Source organism: Acromyrmex echinatior, chromosome 9 (assembly GCF_024713525.1).
Source record: "Acromyrmex echinatior isolate Ae372 chromosome 9, ASM2471352v2, whole genome shotgun sequence".
Taxonomy (NCBI): Eukaryota; Metazoa; Arthropoda; class Insecta; order Hymenoptera; family Formicidae; genus Acromyrmex; species Acromyrmex echinatior.
In genome coordinates, this window is record NC_141860.1 from 6,334,472 (window position 1) to 6,350,019 (window position 15,548).

Genomic DNA, 15,548 nt, shown 5'->3' on the forward strand with positions numbered 1-15,548 from the left:
TTTCCTTTCTGTTGTACTGAAAGTAAATCCTATTGCTATATGATTTTTATACAAAGATGGCTATATTTATTTTGTGGGTTCTTTTTATATAAGATATTGTTTATCTATTTAATTAAGGAAATTTGAAAGCATGCTTTATTAAATCTATAAAACGAAATGCAAAACATTTTTTCTCAATATCTCGATTATAAAAATTTTTTAACCCTTATGCAATACAAGGTATAATTTGGCGTTTACATACAATTTGGTGTCCGTCCAAACATGAGTCATTAGAATCCGTCCGTTTTTTCACCTATTCAGAATAGTTAAAAAAAAATTTCTAAAAATTTACTAACATACTTTCAATTTTCAAGAATAAATATTGATTCTTTATTTTGGAAAATAATAAAATGTAGTATAATTTATAATTACCGAAAGACTCAAAGAAACTTGTATGAATAGGAATCGAATGAATCGATGAATACTAATGACCCTACCTTGTACAGTAAGGGTTTATATATATATATATATATATATATATTTTTTTTTTTATTTTTATCTATACTTACATTTACATATATGAACGGATGAAAACCATAATGGTGTAAATAAAAAAAATTTCACTTAATTATGATTTTGAGAAATGAAAGACTTTATTAGATTTGGTGTAATAAATTTATGATATGAAATCAAATATTGATACTAGGAAGAGATGAGTTATGATCTATTTAATTTTTTCTTTCAACATATCTGCTTCAATAAACTGCACCAATGACCTCAAATTGATAGATTTAAAAAAGTGACGTACATCACTATGATCATTCTTTCATATATAATAAAAAAAAACTATGCAAAGAAACTTATTTTAACGGTAATGCATTATTTGATTCATATTTTTAATATATTTTATAATATTTAATATATTATTAAGATGATATTAGATAAACGAATCACATTCTTTCTACACTTATAATTTTAAATTATATATATTTACATATATCTCAGATATCACGATATATATTTGCCAATAATACATTTTTTGCGCATGTATAAATATACAGACATCTATGCTATCTCAAACCTAATCATTATTCTTGAAGTAATTATTGTATTTACAATGATTACACTTAAATATAACGATGTGCATATTTTTTATACACATATAGTAAATTATAAAATTTATTTTATTTATTTTTTTTTTTTTTACTATAGAAACACTGCTATACATTTTTAATATAAACGACATAAGATAATAATATATTGCTATTTTCTTATTATTCTTTACACAAATTTATTCATTCCAAATGTATACTTCTCTCTTCAATTCCATCTTTCAACTTTATTTTTATAATTTCTTTACATATGAGACAGCCGCTATGTGTGGTGATACAGGTGAAAAGATTGGTTTTCCGTCCTCATCCACGTAGTCCTTATAATTAATTTTATATATCTGATCGTAACCAAGTCGTTCGCACATCTTAGCGGAAAAAATGGACGTACAGTCTGCCCTGAGATAATGATATCCTTGTTCCTTTGCCATTTCCCTGCAATTTATAAGTAGATCAAGAATATATCGTTTGCTCTCTTAAACGCATCTCTCACTTTGATCGATCTTTGAACATATTACAAAAACAAAATAGTATTTACGCTGTTTTTCCCATCAGAGTCGTCCCGACACCTCTTCCTCTCCAATTTGTGTCCACCGAAATTATTCTGATCTCCAGAATTTTGGAATCTCGAAATCGTCCACCCATGTTTACACTTTTATCCAAGTAATGCAGTAATCTCAATATCTTCTTAAATTTCGCATTTTTACACGAACGTATATATTCTGGTTCTTCATTTGATACAAGATTATCCATTTTGCCTGTAAAAGGTAAATTCATATCAATCTACAATTACATAAATAATTCATAAATATTAAAATATATGTTTAATAATTAACATTTATAGCATATCCTTAAAAAAATTAACATTGTTGATACATATCACGCATACAAAATTTCTGGGATAAACTTCAAGGGAGATGACTCTCAAAAAAAATTAACTTTTGTTAAGGAAATGGTATTCTCTGGCACAATTAAGGAGCTATTTGCGTGACGTCTAACAATCATCAAAATTCAATTGTTTTTTTATTTTGTTTTTGTAAAAAGATACCTTACAGTCAATTATAATTCGAATGAGGACACATAGCTCCTTAAAAATGCATCAGAGGAATGGGAGACTACAGGTTTTTTAATAAAAGTTTTTTTTGTTGATCTCTATTATCCTTTAAAGTGTTTCTCCTAAAGGAGTCTCCTAAAAGTCGCGCTGAAATATTTTGTATTGATTAATACGTAGTTATTAAATGAAGTTGATAAAATAAGACATATAAGCACACGCACATAGTTTCTTTATTGATCATTTCAAATAATTTTTAATATTCCGAACAACAGTTTTTTTTTCTCGATTTTTCTTACATTAAATATTTATTGAGGGTGAAGTCGAGAAATTATTTTAAATATATTCTTGTGTATATAATATAGCTTGACATAAATGTCTTGTCATGCATTTATTTTAACGAGTTGTCAATAGCTATCAATTATAACGCGAATGATAAACCATGAATTAATTAAAATATAATGTGAAAATAATGTATAAATGTATAATATGTAACGAATGTTTAAAAATTCTTTAATATTTTAATAATTTAATAATTATTATGTTTAAATAATTTAATTTATTCCGTCATTTAACAATAATTTAGATATCCTTTATAAAATAATATTTTTGTTATGAGAAAACCAATTCTAAATTACTTATTAATTATAACTTACTTAAACCAATTCTAAATTACTTAAATATTTATGTGTAATAGCAGTCATGTTATCTAATAAAACTTGCAAAGTATCTAAATATGAAACATGTTATAGCTATTATTTCTAGTTTTTAATGAAGGAATTATATTCCGATTCTTGTGTTACGTAATCTTTTTTATGAACTTTGCAAATTAATATTAATTCTGCATAATAAAAGATAAAGCGAATGATATCTGGATAAATTTAGTTAATGTTTCTATGTGTTTTCTGCTAAATTATAAATCTATTATTGCTGTATCAATATTTTTCATTTGTAAACGTAATATTTTTCAATATTTATATATATATATATATATATATATATTTATATATATATTTATTTATTTATATTAAAAATTAAAAAAATATAAATTTTAAAAGGTATCTCCTTTTGTGTGTGTGATTTTCAACTTTGCTACTTTTGCTCCTGCTATTTTTAACTTAAGCTGTTATTTACATATTATTTATTCATATTGTTGATTTTAAATTTCATTTGAAATGTATGATTAACATCTTCGCAGTACGGTTAACGATTTGCACAGGATGTATAATATATGAATACGATTTTCGAATGTCGCGTAATAGTTGTTTGTGCATTTTAATGTAGATACATATTTATCAGCAAATTACATGATATAATTATCTATTTCGAGTCACAACCGGTATCGGATAATAACTCACGTATTATTCGAGATCCGTAGCATTTTACGTAATCTCACGGTACCGTTGTATTTCTTTAGTCTCTTCTCTCAATGTGCATTTATTTGAATACAGTTAAGATACGTTTCAAATTAACTGACAATTTTTGCATCTGTTCAAACGAAACGACACATCCATATTTCAAGAAGATAAAGATAATACATACGTGCAAATTTTTTTTCTTTTATATTTTTATCTTTTATATATTTAACAAATACAAATAAATTTATCTGAAGAAACATTAATATATGTATATTAGTAAATATATAGCTTCTTTATTTGGTTATAAATATGAGAGATCAAATTAATAAGAATAACATTTAATAAAATATTATAGACAACAGTCGATGGACAACAAATAAAATAATTTTAATCTTATTATCAAAATGGAGATAAATGTTCAATATTGTCAATTAGAAATTTTTTTTACATCTATTAAAATTCTTTTCTGAGAATATGTATTTGATGACTATTACTTAGAAGATGCAATTGATCAAAATGACATAAAAACGCACGAGAAACGAAATTGCAAACACGATGCCAATTCACGATGAAATGTTTTTCAAAACATTGGGAAAAAAACATCGTCTTCAGAAAGAAGTGCTTAATTGAGCATTCATAAAGCTAACAAAAGATTGCCACTACAGCTTTACCATTGAGCAGAACTCCAACAATTGTACCACTCGTGGAAACTGCCATTAGACTCATGTTATTTTCAAATGAGGCATTGCAACAGTATTCCTCCAGTTCCGCACAAGTACTATCTTCACCTTCCGGAATCAATTGAATGTTCTGATTCAGCGGCTCGTCTCTGAAGAAGAATCTTCTTAAGAATTTCAGCACTCTCAGTTTATCATCCTTATTAATTATCTCGATATGATAATCCATACTGTTGCTGGATCCGTCAGCCAAATCGGCCAACTGAAATAAAAACATTATGAAAATGAGAATATTAATTATGAGACTACAAAAATTATTTGACATTGTAAGAAAAGATTATAACATTATAATACAATTTTATATTTAGAAATTGATATCCTTTTTTTTTTAAATTCATTAATTTATTTAAATTTTTTTAGAAATTATAAAAAAACATTAAAAGCGTCAATACTTATTAATTAATATTTTACAATAAAACGAGAAGGAAGACATTTGACAAGATTATCTGACAAATTATTGACCTTGAATGTTGTTATTTAATGATTGATGTATATTTTATTTAGGCCTGATCGTACCTTGCACATAGTTAATCGGAATAGAGACACGTGTCGTTCAATTCCTATACAATAGGAAATGTAAATTTAGCATAATTTGCGCGGAACGCTGCAGAATAGAATTCAGAGGAGACTTTTATACATAGAAATGATTAATGATGCGCCAGCTTATTACACTGTACATCACGTGGATATGCGTGAGACAGTCTCATTTATTCAATGCGTTCTATCACGAGCAACCATTCCGCGGTCAACGTCGTCCAACGTAATTGTCCTAATTTGTCATTGATCTATTTCCAAGCAGTGATTTGTAAAAGTTGATAAGACTGCCTACGCATGCAGATGCAATGTGCACTTTCAGTAAAGTTGACGTTATTTGTCGTCATTTTGACGTCAAAATAATGTTATTGTCATCAAAATGACGACAAATAACGTCAGCTTGTTTGCTGAGTCTGATACGGTTTGCAAACGACATAGATATGTATATAAAATAACGTAAAATTAAAAATCCTCTGAAAATGTTTAGAAACATTTTTTTAATTTGATTCAATTTTTTCTGATATTACACAGATGTCTTCTGAGACGTTTTACTTTGCTGCTACGTGATATCATGACGTGTTATTTAGAACGCAAGGAAACCTTGCAGAATGCAAAACTTCTTTTCCTTGAATGTTACACCGTTATTGTTCATCATCGTATAATTTAAAATGTCCTTCTTCTAATAAGTCATTTAATCATTTGCTAAATTATAATTTAAAATAGTCGCTTAATTGCTTAATGCGCTGATAATATGTGTCGCAATTAAAGGAGCCCTCTCTGAATATTACGCGTCATTACATTTAAAGGATATAATTGTGTAAGACGCGTTGTCATCATTCGAGTTACGTCATGTCAAAGGGAGCGTGTCATTACTTACATTAAAAGTTCTTACGGTTTTTTTCAGCGTAATTAATAATCTGCATAATAATTTCTGACACCCTACAATTACCGTGAGAAAATGATTAGATCATCTAGCACTAAGGTACTGCACTTATGCGTACATCATCACCAATGCAAAGAATGAAACTCATTCTATCCTTTAGAAAAGTATAATTTATTTAGGAAGAGTATCACACTCGATCAAAAATTGAAAACAGTATAATTTTTCACAGATACATGCACGACTCTCTTTCGAAAGTCACTAATAATCTCTTGACCTAAGACATAACCGTATCTCTCGATACGAACATTTCGACTCGAAAGTACATGAGAAAACAATGTCTATATTTTTTCGTAAAATAATATAGCGATATTTTAAAGAAAAAATGCGAATGCATAATATATATGACGAAAATAATTTAAAAAAAATTAATAAATAAAGACTGATACATTCTTATAAATAAAATAATTATCCACGGTATAAAATATTTATATGAATCATTTTTTGAAATATTTCAATAAAATATTTCAGAAATATTTTGTAAATATTTTAAAAAATTGCAAACATATTAAAATAAATATCTTAAAATATTTTAGAAATATTTGAGAAATATCGCATAAATATTGTAAAAGAATACTTCAAAAACATTGATTTCCTGAACATATTTATATTTTAGAAAGATTTTATGAAAAATTTCTGAAATATTTCATGCTGCATGGAATTGTTTATCTATTCAATTGGGCTCAAGAAATACTTCAGTCATAAAAAGTAGAGCTTTAATAATTATAAAATAATTATATCTCTTCCGAAGTAAAGTGTTCGACGTATTATGCCAAAAACATCAAATACTAATTTAGTCTTTAAAATGTCAGAATATGCGCGGAGAGATTATCATTTTAATTCTTATCTCAACTTATTTAACTTCTTACCGAGTATCTCGTAATCTTTGGTGCATCTTTCACAAAATTAGTGGTGATAGTCTTGTCGTTATCGATGTGAATCGCATTAACCCGATTTGCACGTATGTTCTCCATGATGAACAATAAGATCCGTGAGCTTTACTGTACTTCAGGCAAAAGTACAAATTGTAACTGTGGAAACAAGTTCTCTAAGTGCTAACAACGTGATGCTCGATTGTTGTCGACGAGGTGGTAATTTAACACTGCGCTTTGTAATAGAACGCCGACAGTCTTATATACGCTCCATAAGAGCAACAGGCGTTCTTGCAGGTTCAGGGACAAATAGATATAGTTTAGGATACTTAGGATCTGTAATGCCCCCGTTTTTAATATCGTAGGATATCTATGTAATCAGCCTTGGATCGACCCGCAATGATCACATAATTGTATAATTTTACAGCGATTTATTACAATAAACTGGATTTTATTTTTTACTAAGTTTTCCAGTAAAAAGAGTTACATTACCAGAGAAGACCTGTGCTGAAGAAAATAGTTAACTGAAATAGAAAATAGTAAATACATATTTTTAATGTAGAGAAAAAATTGAAATAAATTCATTAGAAATATTTATTTAAAGGATGCGTTTATAGAAGTATTATTTGAAATAAATATTTCGTAGTAAATATAAGGAAGGCAAATAATATTTACTATATACATTAACATTTAATTGAAATAAAATAATACTTTTATTTGACATTTCGATATTTCATAATTAAACAAAATACTTCTACTTTCTATTTTCAATTTACTATTTTCTATTTCTTAACAGTACAAAATTAAAAAATAGTATAAATAAAATAAAAAACAACGTATTTATGTTTCATAAATACATAAAGTCTCAGATTTCGCGTGACATCGGTCACGAAATTGTATAAATTCATAAGAAATATTATTAGGAAAAATCGCCTTGATTGAATATGGCATTTTTATTCATATACGTTTAATCCAAGTGGTCTATTTTCACTTAAGAATGCTCATAAAGTTTTATCAGGACTTTATGGCTTTATGGCTTTATAGCTTGGAATTAACAATTTCATGTTATCATGAATCTAGTTCGTGATATACAGATACAGAATTCTGATTTTGCTATTAAAAATTCGCAAAGTTATATTAGTGTGCAATGTATAATTGCGCATGTTGCATACGAAAATAAAAAAATAATTTAACATCGTCGTCAATTGTCGTAAGTATCGTCATTAGTGCAAATTGCAAGAGATAATATGCGTCCTTGTAGTTTAACACTCGACAATTCATGTAAGACATTAACTGATATCGAAAAGCGATTGAATTAATTGATATTTGTATGGGACTTAATCGATTCTTGACTCATCAATTTTTGCTGATAAATAGTAGATTCTTAATGTAATAGAAAATTAGTATCGTTTCATTTCACAATTTAAAACTTTAAATTATAATATTAAAAATTAAAAAAACAAAGAACATGAAAAACCACAGCACAGGTTGTCGGTTGTGATGATTAAAACTTTATTCAATAATGAATGATTCAAGCGTTAATCAATACCCATATCAATAATAAGCGATTAAACGTTTCGGCCACAATCCGGCCATCCTCAGCAATTAAACATCCTCTCAAAACGCAAAAATTTTTTACAATTAGTCGAAATAAGCACATCGGTCGTATGTTAAAATATAATAGATTAAAAGTGTTCTTACCAGTGCGACGATGATCGTGCGGCAATATTACAACACCAACTTATATGACAGGATAAAGTAGAACAAGAATTTCCAGATTCTAATCAGAATAAATTTTATAATTACGTTAATCTCTTATACTCGAAAAATAAAGAGCAAATGCGTTACCTGTTTTACAATCAAAAAACGAACCGGTAGATCTGGTACCGGTAGGTTACTGTAACAACACACAATGTCACGATTAAAATTTAATTGTGCGAAAGTAATGTCTGAGATCTACCGGATAATCGATTATTACTATCATAATTTGCTTATTGTAATTTATACTGTATATCGAGATTGAAATTTCTCTATAAATATAGTGATTTTTCTCAAAATTTTATCTTTATGATTAATGACCAGATTTTTAATTGTATTTGAAGATTGAGGAGGCCAATCCATTGATTAATACACTATAAAAAGTGTAGTTTAAATGTTTACGTTTAAGATGTTACGTTTAAAATATCTTTGTAAAATAAATCTTTGTTTAATAATAAAAAAACCGTTTAACATTTCAATTTTAAATGTTTTAATGTTTTAAATCGAAACACATAGTTTTGTTTATTGAAAACTTTTAAAACTGAAACATCTTTAAGTGTTTAAAAAATGAAAACAAGAATAAACATTTTAATATCTTAAAATTAAACATTTCTTTTGTGCATCATTTTTAGTTTGCAAAAATTTCAAAAAAACGTCTAGTAAAAAGCAAAATAACACACGATAAACTATAATAATAATAATGGTGGATTGAATGCCATAATAATTGTAAGTAAATGCATTTTATAATTAATCAATGCAATATATTTTTAAAATATAACTTTAATTTTTAATATACTCGGTTTCTTTTAGAGAATTGCTGATGACGTTCTTGTGTCACTGACTATCCCGTATCTGTATGTATTTTTACAGCATTGCTGCTGATGTCAATCGTTTACGCTCTTACACGAGCAATTGCGCTACTATGGAGAACGGAACATGCCAAAGCCAACGACATTCCAATCGATCTATCTGCTCGAAAATCATTGCGATAATCATAACCGTACATCTGGAATCGAACATAGTATCTTGAAGACTGCCACAGTTAGAATCACGTATATATAATTCAAGATTATTCTAAATATATATATGACTTTCCCTTTTTATCTTTTTACCTTTTAAGATTCTCATCTTAATCCAAACAGTATATGTAAAATCAGAGTAACGTAAAAGTATACAGTAATGTCTACAACTTGTTCGCGTTACTTATCATAAAAAGAGGCTAGTAACGCGATCATTTTCTCCATGAAATCAATTTTTCCGTAATAAAAGAATCGATAAAAAAATAGTTTATTAACTTCTATGATTTTTGATCAACTAAATACATTGTTCGTTGTCGTTGTAAATAATCTATTAATAAGCTAATACTACTCAGCGACTCAATGATTTAAATAACATGGAGGTACAGCAGAAATTACGAAGCGTCTTCATGGCCGTATATGTTCCCCTACTGTGTGTCCTTTGATCGTGACACTCGATAAGCTAGACTGTAGACAATCGATAAACGATCGATAATGAAACCTAACGGCCTCAATAAAGTATAATTTCTCAAGCATTCCTCGCAGCCTTTCAAATTGGAAGAGGTAGCGAATCTTGAATGAATATGTTATAACTAGTTTCCGCGTTCGATTGGAAAAAGGAACAAAACAGGCGACAGTGAGGTTTTGTGAAAAGTTGCTTAACAGGAGCCTTTAAAGGATTTATATCAAAAAGATAAAAAAGCTGTCCTTGAAACACAGGGTAAAATTGCATGATTCAATTGCCTTGAATGTCTGTTAGTGAACCGATTCAAATTTTTGTTATTGAACAGTTTTATGCAAACAAGATAATAATAAACCATTGCATTTTTATTACTGAATGTCATTTATTTTTGAATATCGTACTTACAATTACTTGGCACAAAAAAAACTCAATCACTGTACTAATGTTGTCTATATATCTGTATGTCCGTACACACAAATATTCTAATATATTTTATTCTATTATCTATTAAATATTACACTCATGATATAAATTAATAAAATTAAAAAAAAAGAAGATGAATAATGTAATAAATTTTGTATGATATTATTTGCTAAGGAATATTTTCTAATGTTACAATAAAAAAAAGTATCAAATGATGAAAATATCTTTGGAATATCAAGAATAAAAAAGAGGATAAAAACAATAATATTAAAAATCATTCATAGAAATAACATGTTTAATTTTTTTTAAATTAATAAATCGAATTAAGCATTGATAAAAATAAATGTAAGTATTTTTGGATTTTACAATCGTAATCTGTTGAGATAAGAAAACAGTTTAAGTGACCGAGTGAATGCTTAATCAATCGAATTGCTATTTATGCCTCATTTATTATTAAATGTACATATCATTTATTATGCATATATAATTCTCCGATCAAAACGAGAGCGCTTTCTGACGCACTTTCAGTAGTACAATTCCTTTTACTTACAATAAAAATGCGCATATGCTTATATAGTAGGGGAAAATTGAATCGTACTAACATATGGAATCTAATCTTATCTGTCCTGTTATTAAAAGAATTTAATTTTTCATACGTATATATAGGGTTGGTCATATTCGACGGAAAGATATTTTTTTTTCAATCATGGGAAAAAAACATTTTTTTTTTCTACTCGATCTAACATCTCTGTCATTGCCAGATCTTTCCGTCGAATATGGCCAACCCTGTATATGAGAATCTAATCCTATCTGTCCTGTTATTGAAGGAATTTAATTTTTCATGCATATATATATATATATATGAGAAATATCATATCATATATATGTATATGTATATATATATATATATGTATATATATATATAACCCGGCTACTGTTCCGAATTCTATTAATTCGAGCTAACAATTATCCAAAAAGACAATAAATCTAAATTGTTAATAAAAGATTAAAGATTAAAGAGTATTTGGAGAATACAAAATGTTTCCATCTTTATACTGGATTTTTCTTCCTCTGATAAACCAAAATTTACAAGTTGTATATATTAAAATTAAAATCGTATTATATTAAATGTGTCGACAAACCAGTTGTCCTCGACGTGGCTATGTAACACGATCCTTTATAAAGCTTGATTCACGCTTTAGAACTGAAAGATCATATAGTATGAATCAATTATTCTAATGATTCAATTATTCTATTTATTTATAAAATCATTTTAATTGTTAATTTGTCAATCATATTAATTTCTACTGTTTTAATTAAGAGTAATAATTTAATTAAAATTAATTCGACTTCAGTAATTTAATCATTAAAACATTATAATAGTAAAATATCTGTTTACCAAGGCATTTAGAACTTGTTAATTTAAGAGCTAATATTGACATCAGGTTGCACGCATGCTGCAGGAATTAAACTGTTTACTAGACAGGCCGATGCGACAATGTAAAAGCGCGTAAATGTGCAGAAAAAAAATATGTTGCGATAAGTATGTCTTTTCAAAATAAACTTTGTTCGTCTGTTAAACTGTTTAATCAGTCGTGGAAGATAGATAAAAAATTATTTCTGTCATTTCATTGGTTCTTCTTGATTTCTGTCTCAGATAAATCTATTTGACATCGCAGATGATAATTTCATTTTATTTGTACTCTACTGCCTTAATTCCTTTATATAAATAAATTTAAATATTTAATGCAGAAACATTTTTTATTATATATAACATTTTTTTTAATATTATATTATTCTACACTTGTTTCTCAAAATTCCGACTATATATAATAATATATGTAAATATACAAAATATTTGATAAGTTTATTATATACATCGAAAGTAATTTAGGTTTAATTTACTTTTAGAATCGTATGTTTATAACAAAAGCGTTTGTTAAAAATAATCGAAATGTGGGAATACATCACACAACAGGAATATATGTAAAACTTGTAAAAGTTAATATATGCTCGATATTTATATTCCCGTTCGAGGAATTCAAGTGTAAATGATTACGTGACGCGGACGAAATTTGTTCGAATGAAGCGCCGTAATTAGCGGATTATTTGCATTCATTATCGTATCACACGCGATCTACGCGCGAGTATGTGTTACGTTGAGAACGAGATATGCCATACCCACCTGGCTGCACCTGCAACAACAGTCTCGTGCTCGACTTCGTTCCGCTTCTGTTGCTCCAAAGTAACGCTTTATCCGTGTTAATGCGCGTATACGCGCAAATGCGGATGCAGAATCATAATTAGCAAAACGATTTATTACACGACAGATTCATACACCAGTCGAAAACGATTCATCCAATGTAAGCGACGAATGCGAACAAAGTGACAGTCGAGTTTAACAGTGTATCGCATTCGAATGTTATTATTAGTGAGAACTTATCAGCAATTATTGTGGTCGTTATTGATGTTACGATTGCTTAATAGTTCCTATTTGAATGTGTAGTACATTATTGTTCTACAAAACATTTTACGTTACGCACATTCTGTTGCATAATCACTGATCAGTATATACAATATCTGGTGGCTCAGATCTACCGAACTGTTTTTTGTCTAAGAATTTTTCAATCAATTCTGAATATATTTTTCTATATTAAAAATTTTGTCTTTGCTGTCATTATGGCTGCGATCGATTTGAACGCTCACGTACTTGTAATCATCATTTTTGTCTTATCATTTATTAAACGTAAAATAAAAATAGAAAAGCGTCCAAATCGACCGCAGCTTATATCATACTCAGAAATATGCTATGATTAATTTTTTTCTTAGTTTTTGTTAAGAAAAAGATGATTCGAATATGTCATACTATTATATTGATCATAGAGTCGTAGATGATAGAGATATGTAATGCCCAGTTCCACAACTCACAGTTAACTCTTAATCAAAGTTCAACTTGTTTCTCATCTCTTTCCAATTTTAGAATTAGAAAGAGATAATGAATAAGTTGTCTTAACCTCGGTTAAGAGTTAATGTGAGTTGTGAAACTGGACCTAAGTCACTTTTTGTATTACATTTACGGTATGGCGATCGTAGCACGTGAGATGCTCAATTGATCGTTAATATGTAGAAATTGAATCTGATTGAGTCCGATTTGAATGGATAAAAGCAGTAATATCCGCATCATTGTCAAGATTTATTTAATCACGATATTCGATTATCGAACACAATATGGATAACATATTGCTTAAGACATTTTAGAAGAAGTTAAACCAGAAATGTATGTACCCAAAATTCGCAAATTAAAATACTACAGCAAGAAAGTTCTAAAAAAAAATAATAAATTATAAAAACATTCGTCATTTGCCCTTCCGACCAATAATATTTGAGATATAAAAGTTTAAATACTAGCTAATTATAGATAACAGTTAAATGATATAATTTGTGAGTCATACGTTGATAGTTTTAGTGAGCACATAAAATGCGCGATTATTAACACAATTGAGGCGTCACAGATAGATAATCATTTATATATGTATACTTATAAACGTAATCTATAATTGGCTAATTTTGCATTATTATATCTTAAAATTAATATTAGAACGACAAGTGTTATTTCCATAACTTATTTTTTCGGAAGAACTTTTTCGCTACAATATTTTTCTAATTTTTTTTTGTTTTTGTAATACAATTTTCTTTATATAATGATTTAAAATAACTATTGCTATAGTATATTCAGATTGTGATTTCGTCTCGACTTAGCGCTTCGTGCAGCACATAGGCATTCGGCAAAGGTTATTATTGGCATGGACGAGCCACAAAATGCAAAGTGTTTCTTGCTATCTATATTTAGACTGTTCGAGGCAATTAGACAGAAATTAATATGTATAATGTAAAACTATAAAAATATTTCGAAATTTAAAAGTAACAAACCGGTGCGCGTATATTAATCAGCGTATATTAGTCAGCGTATATTAGTTTTTTTAAATTATATATTTTTTAATTAATATTACATTTTATGCAGAATATATTACGTTACTAATTTATTTTAATGACCATTGGAATATTTAATAAATAATTTCTATCGTAACACACAAATTGATAAAAAAGTATTATAAATATCCTTTGCATTTAAATTACAAATAGAAAAATATAGATTATTGTTAGACAAGTATTTAGATCTTTTAAACTTTTATTTATATATTTATTGTTAAATAAAATCATGCCTATTTGTTACAAAGACAATAATCGTGATAATATACAGCATCTGTTATCAACTTATGCTCATCAGCTACTTGAATAACAAGCATACATTTTTGATGAAATTTATTTAGGGACACTTTTCTATTAAATTCATATGTATATTATTTATAAGGTTTACGATTCTCTTAATTAATCTTAATTAAACGTCGAAACGTGGTTTCGTATGATGAAGAAGAAAGTGAGTAACTACGAACGAATGAGCGTTCACAACAAGATATTCGAAATAAATTGGAACATGCTGGGACATGCTCTCGATAAAAATTCTATCCTTACTCTACTTGTATGATTATTTATTTGCTTACCAGGAAGACGGCCCGTCGGTTTCTCGTGAATTCACCAGAAGACGTACAACGCGTGGATACTTTGTCTTCTGTTATATCCAACTGTGAACTGAATGTGAGAAGGATGATCATAGATTAGGGGTCGTTACCAGCGATATATATATATAATACATTCGAGCGAGGCTCCCCTAGTCTATTTTTCCATTAAATTTGATTAGGGAGAGCAAGATGGCTATCAGTAATAGGGTTCCATTGATATACTTGAAACGACCATACTCGGATCATGCATGTGCATTAACGAGCTCATTGTAGTATCGTTTGACGTAATAACTATTCGCGAATTACTATTTCGTAAAATTTTATACACATTTTATCCATTTACTTATCGATTTACTTATCGATAAGTACCACGATTTCATATCGAATTCTTATCAATATCAAACATGCATTGTTTAAACAAATATTCAGAAATGAATTTTCAAAATAAAAAATTAGATAGAAATAAAATGCATTTAAACGACGTTATCTTAAATCAAACGTTGTCTAATTAATAGGTGCTTATTTGTATAACGGATTTATAACAGGACAATTCTGATAGACGTGTACGATTAGTTGTGTAATTTACTTTCGAGCGCACGTACAACTTAAATAGGATTAAATAGAATTATTGCCGAGAGATTATATCTCGCGATTAGTAATGCTTTCGACGCGAGTGAAGAGCCATTTAATCGTAATGCAATTAAAAGAACATTGCCCGTGTTTATTGT

At 28.1% G+C, this 15,548-nt stretch overlaps 1 protein-coding gene across 4 annotated transcripts; it reads right to left on the reverse strand.

The window, feature by feature from the left end:
• Nucleotides 1-980: 980 nt before the first annotated feature.
• On the reverse strand, nucleotides 981-14,944 carry LOC105151098 (arylalkylamine N-acetyltransferase 1). 4 transcript variants are annotated; one of them, XM_087409628.1, is made up of 7 exons: nucleotides 14,803-14,906; nucleotides 8,429-8,477; nucleotides 8,282-8,360; nucleotides 6,578-6,739; nucleotides 4,169-4,436; nucleotides 1,627-1,846; nucleotides 981-1,523 (listed from the first exon to the last, which is right to left on the reverse strand). In XM_087409628.1, exons 4-7 carry the CDS (start codon nucleotides 6,680-6,682, stop codon nucleotides 1,325-1,327), a joined length of 792 nt encoding a protein of 263 aa, XP_087265754.1. In that variant the 5' UTR covers nucleotides 6,683-6,739; nucleotides 8,282-8,360; nucleotides 8,429-8,477; nucleotides 14,803-14,906; the 3' UTR covers nucleotides 981-1,324. The 4 variants fall into 4 exon arrangements, with proteins under 4 accessions (XP_087265754.1, XP_087265756.1, XP_087265755.1 ...); XM_087409630.1 differs by lacking the exon at nucleotides 6,578-6,739 and having other exon boundaries at nucleotides 14,803-14,903; XM_087409629.1 differs by lacking the exons at nucleotides 8,282-8,360; nucleotides 8,429-8,477 and having other exon boundaries at nucleotides 14,803-14,888.
• Nucleotides 14,945-15,548: the final 604 nt, after the last annotated feature.